This window comes from Telopea speciosissima, chromosome 1, assembly GCF_018873765.1.
Source record: "Telopea speciosissima isolate NSW1024214 ecotype Mountain lineage chromosome 1, Tspe_v1, whole genome shotgun sequence".
Classification (NCBI taxonomy): domain Eukaryota; kingdom Viridiplantae; phylum Streptophyta; class Magnoliopsida; order Proteales; family Proteaceae; genus Telopea; species Telopea speciosissima.
This window is the reverse complement of record NC_057916.1, coordinates 34,747,273-34,770,574: the sequence shown is the minus strand read 5'-3', so window position 1 is coordinate 34,770,574 and position 23,302 is coordinate 34,747,273. Positions and strand designations below refer to the sequence as shown.

Genomic DNA, 23,302 nt, shown 5'->3' with positions numbered 1-23,302 from the left:
GAGAGGAACTCTGACCCCTTTACGATAACTAACAGACACTGCTCTTCTTTTTTATCTTTTGGGGTGGAGGGGTAGGGAAGGAAGTCATCTACACAGGAAGGTAATGGAAGGGAAACATGGTTGAAAACTGCATGTGGAAACAAAACGAATTCAGGCATTCGGGTTGGGGAAGAGATTTTCATACTGACCATGCTAGGAGTCAACTGAGAATAAACTGGCTTGGGAATTTCATCAAACAGTTGCAATAGCAAGCACACGTATTTAAAAAAGATACAACAATAAAGACCAGAAAACAGTAGAAAAGTCAATCAGCTAGTTGTTTATTCCAGTTTCAAAACACCACATTGTGGTTACCATAATGTAATAGCAGCTCCATCAGGGTGCTCCACATTCTTTTTTTTCTTGTACTGGGCTCATAACTACTCACCCGCATCAACCAAGGTACTAGAAAGCATAACGAGAAGAGGGGGCAAAAAATTACCCTTTGAGTCGACACAGAGCGCTTATCTTTTGTACCTGCAAATCCAAATGATCTTTGCTGCCAAAAAATATATGCATGAAATAAGTCAAGAAAGTAGGCATTCCAAAAGCACATAACATAACAGGATGAATTCATAATTTATTTATTATCTGTACATTCTTGTAAAGAAAAAATAAAGCACATTCAAATCAGAGTCGCAAACAAAAAATACAGAACACTTTATCGATCATTCACAGACTTCCTAGTTGAAAAATACAGAATTTTTATCCACCATTGTTAGTATTTAATAGAATTTTGTATACACTTTATCTGCAAAACTACTATGAGATGCATGCACTTTGACTCTGATGCCCGAGCATGCACCAAATTACATGGAAGCAAAGCAAGGGCAGTGCATGAAAACAGTTAATGTTCTTGAACGGGTAATGATTTTTCTTTTGGGACCGACAAGACATCAAATATGATGATGGAAAGAGGTATTTCCGAAGAGACATTGGCTGATGCAGTACAATCACAAGCTTCGAAATGATGGTTCTTCTTGGGAAAGTCCATATTCAATTCATTAGAGGTTACAGATGTCCAGAATTTCATAGGTAAATTTCCATTTAGTTTTGCCACCTTCGTTCTGGAATATTTTTATGTGGTCAAAACTTATCTGTTGAATATGGCTTTGGAGCTATGAAAGCTTACTCAATTACCTTTCCAACAAGAATTTAATGTTAGCCTCCCAGTTGCATAGGGACAGTTATGACCATTTCCTGATAGGGTGCCAAATTAAGGAGGGATTTCTATTTTAGGATGCAGAATTTTAGGAGTTTGACTCGGTGTCTATTTCTTAAGTAGAAATACATTTATTTGGGGAACCGGTTAAAATCTTAAAAAACACAAGGGGGCAGTGTAGACATAAAATTGCAGATAATTTAGAAATTTATTTCAGTTTATGGTTTTCTTTAATTATTTTGATAAACAACTTCATTAGGAAAAATGTCCAATAAGTACAACAACGAATACATCTCTTCAGTACTCTCTCTCTCTCTCTCTCTCTCTCTCTCTCTCTCTCTCATACCCCACCTCCTCCTTCAGTTTGGTGCATTTTTGTTTATGACATCCGTAGTTGGTCCCATTACCTGAAGGCTGTCACTTTGTCTGGCATCATTGGAAAAGGCATGTCTCATGTTAAATAATTCATATGATTCTCAACAGGAGTCGAATATTGTCTAATAATAAAATAAAAAAAGAACAATCCAGTGCACGAGGCTCCCGCTAGTCCGCTACTACAGGGTCTGGAAGGGGTAAATGTACAAAGCCTTACCCCCTGCTTCGCAGAATATTGTTAAATACCAAAAAAAAAAAACTAAGGGAAAATTATTAACATGAAAAATGACTCCATATGGGCAAATAGACATAAATTCAAAGGAATGAATGGTAACTAGATAGCATTTGAGTGAACCAGAAACAAAGGAGAGATAGAGAAGACAGTGCGAAGAAGAAGTGAGAGAGAGAGAGAGAAGAAAAGGGTAGACAATGGATATCAGTTCCATCAACTCAGCCACTATATTTACGTATAATCTGAGATAGAGTTACAATATGAAAAGGAAACTTACTTGGCTAAGACTATAAACCAATAGGAAACTAACAACTACTACCAAACTACAATTAAAGTAGGATACTTAAGAATGTCAACCAAACTAATAACAAAGACAGAAAACCCCACGGTTAGAGGTCTATGGAGGTCCATAGACCTCCTACCGAGATACAGTCTCTAATGCTCCCCCTCAAGCTGGAGTATATATCTCCCATACCCAGCTAAAAACAACTACGAAGAAATGCAGGTCAAAACAACGCCTTTGTGAATATATCACCAAGTTGATTGCCGGTGTTGACAAACGGAGTTGAAATGATCCTTTGCATAACCGCATTCTTGACAAAGTGACAATCAACCTCAATATGCTTAGTCCTCTCATGAAAAACAGGATTGCTAGCAATATAAATTGCAACTTAATTATCACAATACATCTCCATTGGTTCAGAAGTCATGAACCCCAATTCTTGTAGGAGAGATTTCGACCACATCTAATCAGTTGCAGTATGAGCTATAGCTCTATACTCGGCCTCTGTACTTGATCAAGCCACAATAGTCTGCTTCTTACTCCGCCAAGAAACAAGATTACCATTGACAAATGTACAATATCTAGTGGTCGACCGACGATCATTGGTAGATCCAGCCCAATCAACATCAAAATATCTTATAAACTCAGTGTGACCATGAAGACGATAAATAAGACCTTTGCCACAAGCACCTTTATGATACCTTAGAAAATGACAAGCAACATCCCAATGAGCATGGTTAGGGCTTTCCATAAATTTTCAAACTAGTCTTTTATACTGATGTTTATCCTCAAGGTATTTTCCATCATTCACCCCAAGTTTCAGATTTTGATCAATAGGGTTGTCAACCGGTTTGCACCCTAACATACCAGTTTCAGATAGAAGATCCAGAACATATTTCCTTTGAGATAAATTGACATCTTTCTTGCAACGAACAACATCAATACCCAGAAAATACCAGAGTACTTCTAAGTCTTTCATCAAAAAATGCCAATGTAGATATGGCTTGACCTCTTCAATGCTAGAGGAATCATTACCTAAGATTATGATATTATCAACATATACAACTAAGATCACAACCTTGTCTCCTTGATGATGCACAAACACAGAGTGATCAGGAAAACATTGAATAAAGCCATATCCACTAACAACTTTGCTGAACTTATCGAATCAAGCACGTGGAGACTGTTTCAGCCCATATATAGGCTTGAAGATGAAATACCTTGGACGCTAGGACGCATTCTCCCCCTGAGCAACATACCTTGGAGGATGATCCATTTAAACTTCTTCATCAAGGTCACCATAAAGAAAACTAGAAAAGCATTATAAATATCTAGCTGAAACAGAGGCCAATCAAGATTCATTGCTAAATAGATAAGAACTCGTACACAGTTAAGACATGCCACTGGAGATTAGTCTCAAATAATCAACACCATAAGTCTGAGTAAACCCTTTTGCAACCAGCCGAGCCTTGAGATGCTTAACTGAACGATCAAGAATATATTTAACTGTGTATACCCAACGACATTTCATAATCTCCTTTCTAGAGGTTAAGTCTGTAAGAGTCCAAGTCTGACTATCCAATAGGGCATCCATCTCAACATCCATAGCACACTTCCAACAAGGGTGTAGCAAAGCATATTGGTACTTAGCAGGATCAGATATAGTAGACAAGGACAGGACAAACTTACAAATTAAAGGACGAAAATGTGTCACATTAACAAATTTAGACACAGGATAAACAATCTGAGACTTTTTGATGTAGTCCTAGGTAGGAGTAATCCCACTAGGAGCCAGGGTAATAGGATCAACAGTAAAAGGAACTAAGGGGGCTGCTGGTTCAGCAGTTACAATAAGACAGCAGTGTAGTTTCAGGTCAAAATTCTGAGGTTAGGGTAAGGTAATGGGAAAATAGTTTATAGGATTAAACTAGGCAGGTTTTAAAGGTCATAATGAACTAGGTTTGGTTAGATTTGAATAAGTTTTTAAATTTCAGAAATTCTAGGTTTAGGGTTTCGGGTTTTAGGAGGAAAGTAGAGGATTTAGGGTTTAGGATGACAGTTTGGAGAGGGGCTTTGGATCGAGTGTTCTAGGCTGTGAGAGGGTGGTTCGACTGAAGTTTGATTGGGTTTTGATGGCTGGTTAGGTCTAGACTGGTTTAAGGGCTGTAGGGCTTTATTAGGGTTTAAGGGGAATTATGGTTGCAATAGTGGAATGGAGCAGGGGCTGCTGTCGAGTGTAGGGATGATGGTAATGGAGCTGTGGATGAAACTAGGTTGAAGTTAATGGAGGGAATTAGGTTTAATGGACAGTAGATGAAGCTAGGGTGTAGGGAATCGATTGGGGAATGTGGGTCTAGTTTAGAGGATAAGAAGAAGAAGGGTATTTGCAGAATTCTGTAATAACTTACTTGTAATGGAAGAACTTCAATGGCAGCAACCTTGAAGAAACTTGATTGAAGAAGAAGAAGGACCTCCCGATCTACAAGATGCAAGGAGTCGCCGGAGTCCACCAGCCCTCACCCTTGATATGACTCATAAGGGAACCTTGATATTACTCACAAGGCAATTCTCTGAGAAGAGAAGCAGCAGCAGCAAAGGCACGATTTTTTTAAACATAACTTGGTGGGGGAGCCTCTCCCACGGTTTTTTATTAAATAAGAGGCCAAAGGGCCTTATTCCTAAATCTATTACAAATCAAATCTCTCACTTAAATCGTGGAGAGGTGGACTAATTTAAAAACAACTTAAAAACTTAAAAGAAAAAGACTTATCTACCCCTAATGACTTAAGAAGAACAACTTAAACTACTTAAAATAAAAGAAGATTCTCTACTAGCCAATAGGATATAAGAACCTCTTAGCCAATAGGATCACTTCACTTAAATTAGACCAATTGAACCAATTGGATGCAACCAATTTAAACCGGTTCAATTAAAAACACAAAAAAACTAAGTATAGAAATAACTAAACTAAGGCTCCTACTAAAACCCTAGGCTTAGGGTGGCTTCTTCAATTCGAGAAGGCTAGGATCTGCATCACTTTTGTGTACAGGTTCAAGTACCTTTACGAAGTGCAATGGATAAGTCAGGAGATGAAGGATCGTCAAGCAAAAGATCTAATGAAGTAGAGGGCGGTTATGAAGAAGCAGCCTGGTCCGTGATAGTGGATTTTTTATGGCGCTTGTATGCATGTAATTTCTTAGCTAGAGCACTATTATCAAAAGTATGGTCAATAAAAGGGATAACGGCAGAAAGTAGTGTAGGGAGTAAAAAATCAGCATCAATCTGATGGCCCTCAACAAAAGTGTAAGGTATAGACTCAAGAAGGTTATGTCAACACTGACAAAAAATTGACAGGTAATAGGGTCATAGCATTTGTAACCTTTTTGAGTGCTTGTATAGCCAAGGAAAAAGTGGGGGCAAACCAAACCGATGAGCATCGGGAAAAACAAGAGAGAATGGAGACTTATTATCAAGAATAACAACAGGCACACGATTGATTAAATAGCAAGCACTAAGAACAACATCACTCCACAAATATTTGGGAACATTCATGCGGAACATCATGGAACGGGCAATTTCAAGTTCGTTCAGCTACACCATTCTGTTGAGGGTATAAGAACAACTAGTTTGATGTATCATCACATGTACAATACAAAAGTTTGATATTTCACTTTGGGTATATTGTAACACATTATCTGACCGAAAAACTTTAATGGACACATCAAACTAAGTTTTAATTTTAGAATAAAATTGTTTTAAAAAATACAAGAATTCAGAACGATCCTTTAAGAAATATAACCAAGTCAGACGAGAGTAATCGTCAACAAAATTAACAAAGTAAACAAAAAATAACTAACTCTTGACACGACAAGAACCCCCACATCAAAGTGAACTAAAGAAAACAAGAAAGAACTATAAGGAGCATCACAGGTACGGAAAGAGGTACGATGAAGATTTCAAAGTTCATAAGTTTCACACCCAATAAGTAATCTTCTTGCAACTGAGACCATTTGTTGAAGCTTGGAAAAGGAAAGAAGTCCCAACTAGTAGTGCCAATGAAGTGGAGATGCAGCAGAAGTAGCCATAGTGGTAGAGGCATCAAAATAGTAGAGGCCATCCCTCCCACGACCTCCACCAATCGTCATTCTTTTCTGGAGATCCTAAAAAATATAATAGGTAGGATAAAAAGTGACTGAGCAATTCAAGGATTTTGTCAATTGACTAACAGACATATAAGGTCTAAAGGTAAGTCAAGAACATGAAGAACATGAGTTAGCTAAGGAAAAGAAGGTAAAGTTATAGACCCAGAAGCTATCACATGAGTGGAGGAACTATCGACAAGTATAACTCCAGAGGGATGTGCAATCTTTTGAGGTGAAGTGAGGAATGAGACCTACCAATCATATCAGTAGAGGCCCTTGAATCAATTATCCAAGGAATGGATGATATGGTAAAGAGCAAGGTAGATGTACCTGTGTAAGCCAATATAGCAATAGAAGAGGATGCACCAGTAGGAGACTGAAGGTTGTAGAGGAGCTTAAGGATTTGACTATAATCATCACGAGATCCAAAACTGGATTTTGGAGTTGTAGATGAGGAAGCCATATTGGTGTCACCAGAAGACACCTTCTCGGAATTGCCATCAAAAGCAGCAGTAATAGTGGATTGTAGAGCCCAATTTGGTTTGCCATGTTTTGCCTAGCAAGTGTCGATAGTATGATTCAACTTACCACAAAAAAAAAAGAACACTGTCTAACAAGTCTGTCACCATGTTGTCCGTCTATACTACGACCACCACGGCCTCATCTTCCCTATGAGCCACGACCTCTCCCATAAGAATGAGACCAACAGCCACGACAAGAAACGAACGCAAAACTATCTTTAGGGGAGGTATCATGGTGTGGAGGTCTGAAAAAACGCTGAAGGCCTGCAAAGGACTCATTGAGAGTAGATACCTTCTCCCCAGCCAGTAACTGAGCTTTAATAAACTGATAATTTGGATTCAATCCATAGTTCGAGAATTCGGCGAGATCTCGGCGAGTTTCTAGGTTTTTCGAGAAGCAGAGACGAGATGGAATACGATACTTTGAAGTACAAGATCTCGCCGAGATCTCGGATATCGGGTCGAGATCTCGGGTTGACCCATTAAATGACCCATCTACCACTTTATTTACTTACCTAAATCGATAGAACTCGACATATCTCGGTCAAGTTCTGTCCAAAGCTCTCAAAACTCTTCTCTTCTTCCCCATTTGAAGCTCCTTCTTCATTTTACCTGTGGATTTCAAGACTTGAACTTCGTGACAGGTGATTTAGCTGCACATTTGAAGATTCAACTACACATCTTCAAGATTCATCACAAATATGAAGGATTTTTCAAAGGCAAACTATTTTTCCCCAAATCTATTTTTTTAAACAAAAATTGCTCAATCCTTGGTAGATTCGTGTCATTTTAAAATATATTACATAACTTTGGACGATCTATCACTTTATGGAGCACGAATTTTTTTTCTGTTATTATTTTTTTATTATATTTTCTGCCAAAAGAAAAAAAGATTTTTTTGAAAAAAGAAATTGAAAAAAATAAGATGAATAGTGATTGTTTGGAAGTGTTTTTCATGTATGTTGGACAACTTTGGATGCTCTACAACCTCATGGAGTCATTTTATTTTTTCACCCATAAAAAAAAAAATTTTATTTTTCAGAATTAATAAATATATTATTAAAATTGTAAAAAATTATATAATATTAAGAAAAAATACCTGTTTTTGTTGGAAAATTATGCACAACATATGTACATAATGTCCAACTTCAAATGGTGTCAAATACATCATTACATTATAATATTTTATACTTTAAGGTATAAATATTTTTAATAAAAATTCTAAATTTTATTTAATTAAGAAATAAATACTAAGGTTAGGGGATAAATAAGAGATAGCTATTTGATTGTTCTAGTAGCTTAACATTATGTTTAATAGATACTAAGGTTAGGGAATAAATAAGAGTTAGCTATTTGATTGATCTAGTAGCTTAACATTATGTTTAATAGTTACGAATACAATACTTTAAGTCTTTAATAGTTACTAATACATGTTTTTTTATGTAACAGTGTAAAGGGTAAGACATTTGGTATACAATGGGGGACCGTGTTGATATAGCATGGCAACATGGAGTCCCGATGTCAGAGGATAAAAAGAAGTCCAAGTGTAACTATTGTGGAAAGTTGCTATCTAGAGGAGCCACTAGGTTAAAACAACATTTGGCTGGTACAGGTAAGGACGTTGCATCATGCAGAAATGTTCCGAGCCGAGTGAAAGTGGCTATGGCCCAACAATTGAGTGGAGGACGAGCAAAGAAAGCTGAGAGGGAAAGACCACAAATAGAGTTTAATGAGGCAGTGTTAGAGAGGCCTGGTGTAGAGATCCATGGAGGAGATGATATTAAGTATGGGCCTACACCTGGTGAGTTTGAATCAGAGGCTGAGTGGAGAATTTACTAGCAGACTTTGGCAGAGAATAAACAAAGTTTGCATTATAAGAATATGAGAAGATATGAGCAAGCAAGAGGAGCTGGTGGATCTGGCTCAGCTGCACCAGCGCAACAAGATGAGAGGAGGAGAAGCATTGATACAAGACAGATCCCACGGCCCCCAACCCGACCACGAGCACATTCCTCAGATCCCATTTTTTAGCAGGATCCATCTATTTTTAGGCAACAAGATGCCTACCAGCCAAACCAACCGCCTCCGCCTCTTCTATACCCTAGGATAGAGGAGTTGGAATATGTTGATGACAACACTTATATGAGTGTTGCGGCAAACTATGTGCAAAACTACAACAACACTATGACATGGGATTTCTATGTGGATATGGTTGGGATTGAATACATTAACATATCACATTTTATGTAACATTTGTTTAAAGATTGATGTATTGTACACTTTAACATTTCTAATGCTTATTTAAGTTGTTTTACATGAATTGAATGTTTTGATTATTTTCTATTACTAAACTATGTGTAGAGTAGGGTATTTTAGAATGTCGTCGCCTACCAAACTATGGTCCGAAGTGAAACTCATATTTGGACTTTGTTTTTGAAAAATCTGATGGTACCATTGTGTTTAAATGGCCTAAAATAGGCTGAATATCAAGTTTCAGACCCAAACTAGGTCTAAAACCCAACGAGCTGAGGCTTCGAGTCGGGAAAAAAAAAATGCACCAACTCGGTTTTTCCAAGGGTCAAGTTGGTACCAAGTTCCGAGTTCTCGAACCTTGCTTCAATCCAACCATAAACTTGGCAAGATACAACTCTTCACGCTGAAGTTGTAACTGTTCCAGATTTGTAGTAAGTGGCTAATGAATATTGAGCTCCTCCCATATGCCTGTAAAAATGTTGAAGTATTGATTCAAGGATTTATCCCCCTGCTTGAAGGTAAAAAGTTTCTCACACAACTCATACACCCTAGTAAGATTCTTCTCTTGGGAGAATGTGCACTTCAGGTCATCCCACACTCCTTTAGAAGTGGAATGAAACATGACATTAGTTGCAATGGCCTGATCCATGTTGTTCCATAACCATATTAGGAGGGTATCATTCTCACGCATCCACTCATAGATTTTTATATCAGCAGGGTCTTTGGAATCAGCAGATGGGGGATCAGATAGTAGATACTTCAGTTTGCCCTTTGCATTAATATAGACCTTGACTACCTAAGCCCATAACAGATAATTTCCAACTCCATTGACTTTAATCGTAGTAATTTGGTCATTGACATTGTCCGTGGTAGTCTTAGGCTCAGCCATCATGTACAATGAGAAATCAGAAACCTTAGAAAACCAGAAATAGGTAACTTCAAATACCAAGCTCCAGAGATGTCTGATTGACACCAATTGAAGGTCGAGAGACCTTTTATAGTAGAGGAATAAAACCCCACAGATATAGGCAAAAAATACCAGATGAGAATTAATTTCAAAATCAATAATTCTGAAATCTTCCTAGAATAATAGAGTACCGCTGGTGTGAAGAACCAGCCTTTGAATGTCAGATAAGAAGGCCTAAAAGAACATCAAACAAGGATCAAAGGGCCCTTTATATGAGGTAAACAAAACCCCAAAAACTTAATGGGATCTGCTGAACCAATAAAGTTTAATCAGCCAAACTATGTGATTGAAAATCTACCCTAAAACAGGGTATCGCCAGGAGGAAAAGGGAGCAGCTGATATATATGATCAGCAAAGCTGATCTTCTATTTTGGATTGAGTGACCCTCTTGTATGAGAGAATAAAACATGATAATTTGAGAATAATCTGCTAGTATGATCAAAAGGAATTGAGACTCTTGTATCTCTTCAAAATCCTTATAATCCAGGACTGCTGCGAGTCTGAAAAAAAATATACTGCATTCAATCGATTGCTCCCTCCATGTAAGCCAACAAAATAACAATAGAGACCCTAGTTTATCACTGAATCATCATCAACTAGGGCCTATAAAAGAAATCAAGCAGCATAGGTTGCTGCAACCTTCAACCAAGAAACCCTGGAGATCTTCAAACCCGGATTTGTGTATTACCCAAGGTTATCAGATGTGCTTTGATACCATGTAATTAGATAGCACTCCAGACAACCAAAAACAAAGGAGAGATAGAGAAGACGGTGAGAAGAAGAAGACAGAATTGAGAGAGAAGGAAGAAAAGGCTAGATGATGGATATCAGTTCCATTGACCCAGCCACTATATTTATGTATAATTTGACATAGAGTTACAATATGAAAGAGAAACTTACTTAGCTAACACTATAAACAAAATAGGAAACCCAACAACTACTAACAAACTACAATTAAAGTAGGAGTCCTAAGAATGTCGACCAAACTAACAACCCAAGACAGAAAACCCCACAGTATGGAGATCTATGGAGGTCCAACCGAGAGATACATTCTCTAACATAATGGATGTCTAATGCAGATCATGATGTGGAACCCAGGTCACAAAACCTTATTTGGGTTCCCTATGGCTCCACCCAACAACCAAATAGCTCAAATCAAGAATGGAGTGCCAGAATTGTAAATATCTCAAAGTTAAAGGAGAGTGGCAGGCCCATAATTATCCTAATAAGAGAGGGTCACTTAGAATAAAGCAAAGGACACACAGAGAATTAGGAAGTATAGAATAAGAGTACACTTGGAACAAAGTTAAAAGAAAGGACACAAGAGGATAAAAGAGAAAGGGAAGGGTATTATTGGAAACTAAAACAATAAAAAGAAAGGGTGGAAAGACTGTATAGCCTTCAACCTTAAACCGGTGACCAGACTTGATCTCAAGAGAAGAACTCCCTCAAATCACCATCCATGGATTCGAAATTTCAAAATAAGGCTACAAACCCTCACATATGGATTCCAGCATTCAACCAATCGCTTCAACAGTTTAAAGGCTAATAGAGCGTTTCTGAAACAAGAACCAGCGGACGTTGCAGGTTCCGATGTGGATCTAAATGGGTATCTCATGGCAGGGATGAAACCAAGGGCTGGAAACTAAGATTTAGGTCACCCTAGGGTGATGGACTGCCCAAAATATTGGGGAGAACAGGTGCGCTATGTAGGAGATTAGGTTCAAGTTGTGGGTAGCTACGACCACTGCTAGAACAGGGTACTCACAAGTAAGAGTTTAAAACAGAAATAGAGAATAGAAAAGAAAAGAAGAAGAAAGTTGGGGAAGAGCTGACCTTAAGAAAGGAAATGGTCAGAATTGCAGGAAGGGGGAAGGAGAAGAAAACAACAACCAAGCTGCACTAAGCCACGTATGCTACTGGCAAACAACTCATATTCCATTCATCAAATCTGTGTTCTTGGTTACACTGCTTACATATATAAAAAAAATTATAAAAGACTCCTAATCCCAATCTAAACTATAATGGAAATCAAACTCTAAGCCTAAAATTGGAATGGACTCTACCACTACATAGCCTATTCAAAGTAAAGCAAAAGATTTTAAGATAAATCCAAATAATAAATCTAAATAAATAAATAAACTATAATATCCTATTGGACCAAAACTAGATTGGGACCCGGTTCATCTCCATCTAGGCTCCCCAACAGGTTTGGGCCAGTCCAAGGAAGTGCTCCTCATCAGATCGAGTAGATGGGTTTGTTGATGGTGGGAAAGAGAGAGACAATGGGGAAGAGAAGAAAGAGATCGTAGGATGAAAAAGAAGGGGAGGAAACCAGATGGTGAGGGAGAGAGAGGAAATCCCCAAAATCATGGGGCGGGGAGAGAGAGAGAGAAACAAGCAACAACCTCACTATCAAAATAAAACTAAATTGATTCCCATTAATCAAATTGTGAGGTAGGTAATGCCTCTTCTTAGTTCTTACATATATATAACAAAGTGTTTTGGATAAAACAGACTCTAACAATGAAAATAAAATAAAACAGAAACAAACAAGGAAGTGTTTTGGATAAAACAGACTCTAATAATGAAAATAAAACAGAAACTAACAAGAACTGAGAGTGGACCTTGGTGCAATGGTTAGGTTGCTCCATTGTGACCCAGTGGTCACGGATTCGAGTCTCTGGAAACAGCCTCTCTGCAAAGCAGGGGTAAGGCTGCATACATTATGACCCTCCCCAGATCCCACAGTGGCGGGAGCCTCGTGCACTGGGTACGCCCTTTAAACTAACAAGGATTTTCATGCATGGACTGCAACATGACTGTGACTTCAATAAAAGGAAAACAAACAGAAAAAGGAACTTCCCTCCTGCGTAGGTTAAGTTAGAAATACCCTAGCTGAACAACTCAAATGAATAAGGATACTGAAAACTGAAGAAATATACCCCCTAAGTGACTCCCAAGATTTACAATAGTGACAACGTTTCTAAAATTTAGGAACTCCAGTACTGTGAGCAATAGATTTCCTTCAACTGAATCCCAACAATACTGATTTTAAGGAATCTAGATATCTCCATATGCAAGGGGTGATTTGGGGTAAAAAAAAATTGATTCAGTAATGAACCAGACCAAAACAAAAATAGGTTCAGATCTGGACCAAACCAGCCCAACCCTCGGGAACTTATTTTCATCCTCTTTTTCTGCTGACAGGATACTGCATCACCTAGTAGTTCATTAATGTCCAAGCCCAAAAAAGAGATTCCAATTCAAAAACCTTTCAAAGCAACACTACAAATAGAGGACCATATGTAAATCAAACACAAGATCCTATCCAAGAGTTTTTTACAACTAAGAGATATAGACAATAGCATACATTGTATCTTCATATGACCCATGCTCCTGGCCATCAAAATTGTACAAGTTTTAGAATTCTGTACATTAAAGAAGTTTGATTTTATTCTTCAATAATGCAAATCTCCACAGTAAGCAGGTGTCCTCTAAACTCCTTATATCTTAGAGACTGAAAAACACCTTGCGACCTTGACCAACAACCCTTCTTGCAATCCAATCATTTTATTATTTTCCCACCTAGTCTTTTTTTTTTTTTTTTTTTTTTTTTTTGGGACGGGGGGAAGAGGGGGATATTGTTGTCTGTTGATAGACACTGTTGTAGCCCTTACCTAACAGCTCAAGCTTTGGGATAAGCAATTGTAACATGGTATCAGAGCCAAGAGGTCAAGTGTTTGATCCCTGGTAAGTGCGAGGGGTTTTTTTTGCGTGTTATTATGCCCCTACGGCTTGTGCCCCTCGGTCATAGTTATCAAGGCGGCAAGGCAACCATGACGTTGGAGAGGGTTCAAAATCAAGGCGACACCAACAAGACGGCAAGGCGCCTGCTTAGGCGACCAAGGAGCCTCGATGCCTTGATAACTATGCCCTTGGTGACACGTGATGGTGAAACGCCATCGGACGAACTATTTGAGGGAGTTTATTGTGCCCCTACACCTTATTGTGTGTGTGCCGAGGGGTGTTGTTTTATAGCTCTTACCTAACAGCTTGAGTTTTTGGGATAAGCAGTTGTAACAGGAGAGAGCTAGATATATTTGGTTTCAACACATTTAATGGTTCACAAACCTAAACTCCCTCAAGTAGGTCCGATGGCGTGAGTGACCCAACCACCATACAAAGTCTATGAGGGAACTACTAATCACAGTATCCTGAAACTGGCTTTTGCTCATAAAAGCTCATAGGCTCTTACAACTACACCCGTAGCATCTTTTTTTCAAGTTCTTCTGTCGTGCTCTTTTTATCAGTGCAACACAGGAAAGCGCCCTCCTTTACCTTAGTAGCTGGACCCGGAAGGCACTTTATAGAGTCAAAATGAGGGGTTTTAGGAGATATAAATATACTAGACACTTTTTCTTTCTTTTGTTGTGTCAAGGGTTCAAGTATTCGGATGATGGGATAAACTCCCTCAGGCAGTTGGGTTGACGGCATGAGTGACCCCACCACTGTACTGTCTGTACAAAGCCTGTGAGTGTGATGTAGATCACAAGTCCATATGTACCCGCAAGAACAAGCCCCTAAATCCGCCCAGCAAGGTTGTGGGATTTGACTGCTGTGAGAGGCAGCCTGATCTGATGATGTGGCAAGTTTTTGTTGGTTCAATGGAGCATCACCTAAGGCAGCCCCAGCCCAAAGAGAAGCATGAAGAAGATAAGAGACCAAGATAGAAATTTATAAAAAAAATTACTGTCCGTGTGAACAGTGATTTGGGGGTTGATATGGACAGCTGGTGTGAGGCTTAGCTGCTGGATGTTTGTGGAATATTCTATTAGGAGCTGCTATTAACTTGGTTCCTATTTTTGTAATAGTTTCTTAGTTATTGAACAGTGATTTGGGGGTTGATATGGACAGCTGGTGTGAAGATTAGCTGCTGGATGTTTGTGGAATATTCTATTAGGAGTTGCTATTAACTTGGTTCTTAGTTATTAAGTCTAGGTATCTAGTAGTTTCTAATTTTGTTTCTTTTTTTTCAGTAGTTGCTATATTTACTAGTTTCTAATTTTGTCCTTGCATGTTGAGCTGAACTATAAATCCTAGTTTCTATTTTCATTAGGTTTCTATTTTTAGAGGTTACTATTTCTTAAGTTTCTAATTTTGTTAGCTGACCTATTCCATTAAATAGGCAACCCCTCTTGTAATAGAAACAGATTTTGGAGAATAGAATTTGTGGCCAAGCTTGCCATCGGTTATGGGAGAAATTCCTTGTTTCAACAGTTGGGGTAGCTGTAGGTGAGAGACCCAGGCTGAGAGAGTCATTCCCCTATCCCCTTCTTCTTCTATCTTCTCTATATCCTCTTCTTCTTCTTCTTATACTTTTCTATGTTCTTCTTTCATTTGTAAACCGAAAGGAAAAAAAAAACAATAAAAGTTTCAGTTAATCAATTTGTTCATCCTTATTGTGTTGATCCTGGCTGCAATCGATCTCCCGCTGGTTTCCCTGGTTCGAGGTCCACTCTTGCATTAGAATGAACTGATCCATTTATTTATTTATTTTTTGGGTTGTGTTACTACTGTAATATCTTTTTTAAGTTCTCTGTTAAGTGTTACTCAACCTATGGTTTTTTTTTTCCTTTATGAGGTGGTGTACGACATTGTATAACTGATTGTGAAAAGGTAAAGATGTACTCATGAAGAAGCTTTCTTAGATGTGTTCTAAACAACCAAACAAAGTTTCTATAGAGCAAAGATGGTGATGTAGAACGTACCTGGATGCCGAGCATCTTTCCTATCAGCCCCAAAGCCTCTTGTGTGTCCTTATTCTCCTTATAGAGATGAAACCTGAGTAGAAATGATATAAGCAAAAAAACTAAAAGCTATACCAGACCAAATGATAGGAAACACTGAAATGAAGTAGAGGTCAAAGCTCAGTTGGAAAGCCGATGACAGTGAATTTAGCAGGCAAATAGAACAATACACAACAAAATGAAGCAACTAACCCCTACAACAGCGTATCATAAAACCTTGTTGTTCCCAATGTATATAAAAAACCTATCAACACTCTAGGCTCCATCATCCACCAGAGAGTTCACTGATTCTTAGAGTGGACGTTTGTAGAATATGCAAAAGTGCGGACATCCCTAACAAGATGAGCTAGAGTTCAAGGACCAATCATCCCAAATGACATGCAGCAAATAACCATTCACTAATCTTCCCAAATCACCAAACAACATCAGATATGAAGATCTCTTTGTCAACTCTAGTAACAAGCCATTGGTATTTGCAAACATCGCTAATCTCTACTTCTCCTCGGAAGTGCAAATGAGGCTGCTGAGTGCAAACTCACTAAGAAACTATGGCATCTGCAGCCCAACGTGAAATTATTTAGCTTGTGTCCTTTACGTGGAAACAATTGAAAACACAAATACTATAAAAAAGGGGTAAAATTTATCACTTCTGAAGACTTGAAGACACAATTAAACTGGTCAACTGAAAGAAACTCCACAGGCCAAAAACAGTGTTTCATGTCTCCCTTATAGTAATGTGTTTCCTTTGAAGAATGAGCTATAATAGATGGTTAAGCAAATAAGCAAAAAACTTAACAGAGGCAAAGATGAGTCATGTAACAGTTTACCTGAGGAATTTACCAACATGATCTGGCCAATCATTTGAACCTCGACTGTCAAATGGCTTATCATTCCTATCTTTCCGTTTCCTTGAATTGTTGCCCCTGTTATGTTGCCCTCCTGAGCTCAACCTCACCCGAATGCATTTTGATGTGGAATCTGGTCCATCCACTGTGTCTGTGACAAGGAATTTGAAATGCTCCTTGAAGAAATTATGAACGGCCTGACAAGGCATCAAAACTAAAATTTGAATCCCTGAAACCATAGAAAATGAACTCTAATAAAAGAAAAAGGTCGAATTCAAAACTTGCCGTCCTATGGGCTTTATCTGAATCCGGAGAAAGCGTAACCGGGCCATTGTCACTGTCACCACCAGCTATGGTTTGATCTATTAAAACTTTCAAAGATTCGGTATCAGAATCACCAGCAAGGGATCTAAACAATTCGATTTCAGTGGCATAACTTTTATCGTTTTTATCAGAGGTTTCCTTTTCCTTTTCCTTTTCTCCTTTTCCTTCTCCTCCAGAGTCTGATAAATCAAATGAATGAGAACTACTCTACCATAAGAAAGGAAAATTTGAAAAACTTAAGGATATGCATCCATGGAAGAATGAAAACAATAAGTAATAGCGAATCATGTTACCTCCGGAGGGGCATGCAGAGAGGTCAAATGAACAACATTTCCATCGGAATCCACTTCGTTAACGATGAAATCAGAATACCTACACAAAATTTTGCAGGAAAAAAAAAGGGCTTACTAAAGAAGATAATTGGCTCATTTTACTTCTCGTTTGATGTCCTCATCTCCTGAGCACAAACTGAAATAAACCCGAGTGGAGGAGGGAGGAAAATAAATCAGAAGTGAGACGGGAAACAACCTTTGTTTCAATACGCCGCGAAATCCAGGAAGCTGAGAGATGTAACAGTTAATGCCAACATCCGCTTCTTCGGCGGTCTTCATTACTAGGGTTTCTGTAAAGGTATAGTTACAGTTGTAGGGTTTTAGTTTGCAGGGTTTTAGCACAGACACGGAGAGTGAAGCAATGGATGCTGGTATGCTCAACCCTCTCCCGCCCCACATGTACGCCACTGTAATACAAATCCCGAACTTCCCGTAGATCGTGGGCTCGTGGGTAATAGTATTTTACGAGGTTGAGGTCCATCATCTTAAATAGACCCTAGCCCCTAGGATTGCGTGACCAACAAAATCGTCGGCCTCGATCGTTCATCGAAAGAACTTCGAAATCTTAGCTGGTGGTGTTGGAGATCATACATGTACGGCTCATTTCTTTAAGGATGCTGATTTATTGCACCTGCAACGCTATAAAGTTGCACCGGAAAATTTGGCTCTTTTTTCTGGTATTTGTGTATTTCTTATACTATTCTTAGATTCCAATCTAACGGTCTAAGAAATGATTCTAAAGTTACAGTCAACATCCTTCAAGTTGTTTAACCATCACTCCTACCAAGTACCAATTGTGATCATGCAAATCGGTTTTTTTTTTGAGAAAATTACATGATTAGCTACTTTTGGGTTTTCATTTACATGATTAGCTACTTTCAAGAAAGGAGAGTCACTTTTTTGTTTGAGTTAACAAAAATAGACAAAAACAAGTTTAGTTTTACAAAACTAGACAAAAGAGTGACTCTCCTTCCTTCCTCGGAAGCTCCCTTATGAAAAATCTCTTTTTTTTCCTCTGTTACTTGGAGTAGCAGAGAATAGCGGTGGTTGGGACAAGGGTAGGGTTGCAGGGAACGGAGGATGCCTGGGCGAGAAGGCAATGACAGGGGTAAAAATGTCTAAAAATGTAAGTGGGGTAGGAAGAGACACTATTTTGTCCAATTTTGTAAACCTTAATTTGATTTTGTCTATTTTTGTTAACTCAAACATAGGGCGGACAGTTTTATAGATGAAAACCCAAAAGTAGCTAATCATGTAATTTTCCCTCTTTTTTTTTCGGGTTGGGAGAAGAAGAACTCTGTCTAGGAACGTTGCTTATGCCAACACTTCCATGAGTCTATCTCTCTCATCCTTAAAACAAGGGGGTAGAGGTGTCTTTTAATATGGGGAGGAGAGAGACTCATGAGAGTGCTGGCGTAGGCCACACTCTTGGACAGAAAACTACTTCCCTTTTTTTAATGGAAAGAAAAAGACCATCTACAAGAGTACTGAGTTATCAACAGATCCTGAAAACAAAAACTGTTGAATATTTGAAAAAAAAAAACAAGACCTTACACACACACAAAAGGTCATTTGTCCACTAAAACATCAAGAGAAATTTAAGAAAAAGAAAGCTAATGCCATCCAATTGTTGCGGTGCGCAACCCATTGCCAGATGCTGGGCCGCACCAAATGACCTGGTAGTGTTTTTCTCGCATGAAAATCCTCTCCAACATACTAGTGTGTTAAAAAAAAAAAGTAGAGCATGTATTGGACAGCTAGAACTGTCCTCAGGGCACGTATCAGACAGCTTCAACCGTCCGATGCGCACTGGACGCACTGGATCACTAGGGGGAAATTTATCCTCTCAAGTGCGGTGCACTACCTAGTGCACCACACTTTAGAATCCAACCGTCCACCCAACACTGACTATGTTAAAGAGACGCCACTGCTCATGTTTTTATGGTCAAATTCTTAAGTGTGATGCACTGGGCTGCTGGGCAGTACACTGCACTGAGGATAAAATCCCTGTAATAGAGATCCACACTCTTTTTCTCCCTTTATGAAAATACCAAATCCAACCGTACAAACATGGGCAATGGTGTCTTTTTATCCTCTGAAGTGTTGGGTGTACGGTTGGATTCTCAAGTGTGGTGCAATAGGCAATTCACCACACTCGAAGATAAAAAATTAAAGGGAGAAAGTTCTCTATCTGAGAGTGTGGCCTATGCCGGCACTCCCATGAGTCTATCTCTCTCCTCCTCATATGAAAAGACATATTTACCCCCTTGTTTTGAGGAGGAGAGAGATAGACACCAGAAAACTACTTCCCATGTACCAACAAGTGAACATACATGTGAGAGCCAATTACATTTTAATTTTATTTCCATAAAAACCCATCCTCCCCTTGTAAGTGGCAAAAATAGGACAGATGGTTGGCTCTCACAAGTGTGTTCACATGTTGGTACATGCTGTTGGTACGTGCAGATGATCCATTCTCAATTATAGGGCCACCAACGCTTGTTTGGCCCCATCATCATACCACTCAACGTGTTTCGCATTCCATCCTAACTGCCATGCAAATCAGTTGAACAATCAAAATTGACTCGATAATAAAATGCAGAAGCAGACTTTCATTGCTGAGAAATCATGATCAAAATTTTTTTTGTTGGGTGAATTAATCATGATCAATTTATTATTTAAAAAAGATGAAAACATAAAACACAAGGGTTTTCGATCAATGTATCACATTCGTAAGATCATCTTGATCGTCCAAATAAACCGGTGAAAGCATCAGCGAAGCCACCGCCGGAGATGGTGATGGACTTATTGCCGAATAGCCAAAATTTGCACAGTTCAGAGGGTGTGCTACGAAGGACTTGCATTCCTGTGCAGACCTTTGCCATGGCCGACCCGGAATGCAATTCTGACGATCTTCTTTACCGGCTATATTGTAACATTTGGGCGATTCACCGCTGATGTAATTATACGAGTACGTCAAGTTCGCTAACCTCGGCAATGAACATAAACTCGCCGGAATCTTACAGGACAGTTTATTATGAGCGACGTTGAACTCCTCCAAATCCTTCATCCCTCCCGTCATCTCCGGCAACGGCCCAACCAGATCGTTAAAGCTGACGTCGAAAATCGTTAAGTTAGTTAATTCCCCAATCTCCCGAGGCAAACACCCATTTAGACTCATATTCATGAGACTAATCTCATTCAGAGTCCCTCCCATTTTAGCTAAACTGCAGGGAATGCCACCGGTGAATTTATTATTCGCCAACACAATCACAGAAGCTGGAGAGTTACCGATATTGTTTGGTATGGAGGATTGGAATTTATTGTCGTTGAGGAAGATGGCATCGAGTTTCAAATCGAAGAGGGTGGAAGGAACAGAACCTTCGAATTCGTTAAATCGAAGGTCGAGATATTTAAGTGAAGGGAGAGAGAGAATCACAGAAGGAAAGCTACCAGTGAAACAATTGTTGCTGATATCGAGTTCATAGAGGAGATGAAGGTTGAAAAAGCTTTTGGGGATTGTTCCACCGAAGCGGTTAGAGTTGAGGTGGAACAGAGCTATGTCGGTGAGAAGGCCAAGCTCTTCTGGTAATGAACCAGCGATGTCTTTACCGTTCAAGTCGATTCCAGCTACTGTTGTTATGTGAGGATCGTCTAGTGCGAATGTACAGAAGACGCCAGTGTAGTTGCAGACTTTTTCGCCGTACCAGTTGGAAGTAATGTTATTTGGGTCTGAGATGATTGCATGTTTCCATGCTTGGAGGGCTTTGTAAGCGTTGAGGAGTCTGGAATTTGGAAGAGATTGGGTGGCCTGACAGGAAGGTTTGAGAACGATAAGGAGGGAGAAGAAGAACCAGAAAGTAGATGAGAGGTTTGGGAATGAGTTCTTCGTTTTGTAGAGAAGTTGAGGCATTTTTACTGTAGGATGATTTCTGTGTTAGAATGTGGACTTTGGCATCGACATTTAAAGGATGCAAAGGAGGGCAATTTTAATGGCTCATTAATTAAAGGAAATTTTCTTCTTATTTTTTTTTGGGTAGAAGAAAAGGAAAATTTCAGTTTTAGAAAACAGAAAAGTTTTTGTTATATGGCGGTTCGTACCAAAAAAAAAAAGCAGATAAAAATTCATGGCGGTTCACATGATAAAGGCGTTGGTCGGGTGCCTCACTCACTCATGAGTGGGCTTAAATAAATTTGAGTAAATTACTCAGCCCTCATCTGTACTGTGCCTTAATTACAATCAGCACCCTACACCCCACCCCTGAGTTTACAACAATTATATTCCTACTTAACTGTCCCTTGTTAATATGTTCTGTTTCGGTTTTACGGTCCGATTTTGGTTCGATTCAAGATATAACATGTGGAAATAAAAATCGAATAGAAACATATGTTTCTAAACTAGAATCAAACCAACATGGTTAGGTTTTTATTCGTCTTCGTATTTGGTTTGGCCCCTATTATAGATGTTTGGGCAAATTTTTAATATCTTTACAACAAAAGAATCCTTTTGTTTGTTAGAGTCATAATCCTCTAAACTGTTTTCAAACATTAAAATGGAATAAAAGTTATCATCTATGTTAATTAAAACATTAAAAAATATGATTTATTTGATTTGAAAATAAATATAATTCGGTTCGGTTTGGTGGTTTTGATCATGAAACCGAAATTGAACAGTACTGATGAAATATTTCAGATTTAGAAAAAACAATCAAAACCAATTTTATTCAGTTTAGATCGGTCTGATTCGCTTTTAAATGGTTGATTTCATTTTTTGTTCTAAATTGACACCCTTAACTGTCAATAGTCCCTTGTAATTGGTGAAAAATATAAGAGAGATGATTGGAAATAGAGTAAAGTACAAAGGAGGTCTAAGTAATTTAATCAACCCAGAATGTGGATAAGAGTAATTGTTGTGAACTTAGGAATGCTAACTGTAATTAAGACATGGTACAAGAAAGACCTGAGTAATTTACTCAATAAATTTTGTGGGTAGATACATCCCAAAGTTTTCTAATCACACGTCATGTCCAACCCCCCCCCCCCCTCCCCCTCCTCCGAAGGTATAAAGTTTTAGTCTAAAAGAGATTTAAGGTCAATAAAAGTATCAGTAAGTGTGGATAGACATATTGCATAAAAAAATTTTTGACATGTTGATCTATTCTAACAATTTCTTTAGGTATCCAATTGTTGAATTTATCCAGGACATTATCTTTATAATGACCTCTTTTCTGTCAATTTTATTCTCTTGTATTCCCAGGACATGCATGCAATGGTATTGCGGATGAGTTAGTAAAAACAGGCAATATTGTCAAGTTCATGTAAGACAGATTGACTGTATTCCATTCCTTGACTTCATGAACTAGTTGCTCAAAAAGTTTTGTGTATTCCATGAAAGTCTAATGAATGATTTTTCTTATTACTAGGAAATAAAATTTGTTGAATTTATCATTTTTAACAAAGGAAAAAAAATATTTATCATTTGATTATTTTAGTGACGGGATTAGGTTTTCTAAGCACATGTTCAAGCCCAATTCGCCATTTTGAAACTGAAGCATTGAAAAATCAAATTTGATTAGAGTACCAATAGGTGTGGATGGACATAAACAGGAAATAGATGCCAGTACATGGGCATAAATGATTGAATTTAAATCTAAATTTTGATATGTGGTCTATCCAAATCATCTTGTAGGTATCCAATGGTCGGAATTTATCATTTGATCCTTTTGTGTCGCAAGATTAAGTGTATAGACAAGAGACACACAGCCAATGAGGAAACTTTTGCTTTGATCAGGAGGAAGTTTCTCTTCACCAGACAAAGAGAACTCTACTACACAGATGTCGTAATTACTCTCTCTCTCTTGTTGAAAGTCCAAAATGCCCTTGACACTAATTCATTAGTCTCATCCAACCAACAAAACTAATATATGAAGAAATTCTCTTTTACCGTGGCTAGCGAAAAAACTCAATCCTTTAATAAAGAAAAAGCTAAAATAAGAGGAGGTCAATTAGGAGTTAAA

At 38.4% G+C, this 23,302-nt stretch overlaps 2 protein-coding genes across 2 annotated transcripts in view; both read right to left on the bottom strand.

Moving 5' to 3' along the window:
- The window catches only part of LOC122666065 (multisubstrate pseudouridine synthase 7), an 89,041-nt gene extending 71,337 nt beyond the window's left edge, over window positions 1–17,704 (bottom strand). Inside the window, exons 1-6 of the mRNA XM_043862178.1 lie at window positions 17,482–17,704; window positions 17,247–17,325; window positions 16,915–17,103; window positions 16,612–16,826; window positions 15,746–15,818; window positions 482–538 (exon numbers count right to left, since the gene is read on the bottom strand). Coding sequence (XP_043718113.1) covers window positions 482–538; window positions 15,746–15,818; window positions 16,612–16,826; window positions 16,915–17,103; window positions 17,247–17,325; window positions 17,482–17,684 — 816 coding nt within the window. The 5' untranslated portion in view covers window positions 17,685–17,704. The remainder of the gene's footprint in view (window positions 1–481; window positions 539–15,745; window positions 15,819–16,611; window positions 16,827–16,914; window positions 17,104–17,246; window positions 17,326–17,481) is intronic.
- Window positions 17,705–20,001: 2,297 nt separating this feature from the next.
- LOC122648772 (leucine-rich repeat extensin-like protein 6) lies at window positions 20,002–21,202 on the bottom strand. The gene has a single exon (XM_043841996.1). It carries the CDS (start codon window positions 21,196–21,198, stop codon window positions 20,002–20,004), a length of 1,197 nt encoding a protein of 398 aa, XP_043697931.1. The 5' UTR covers window positions 21,199–21,202.
- Between the last annotated feature and the right edge of the window lie 2,100 nt (window positions 21,203–23,302).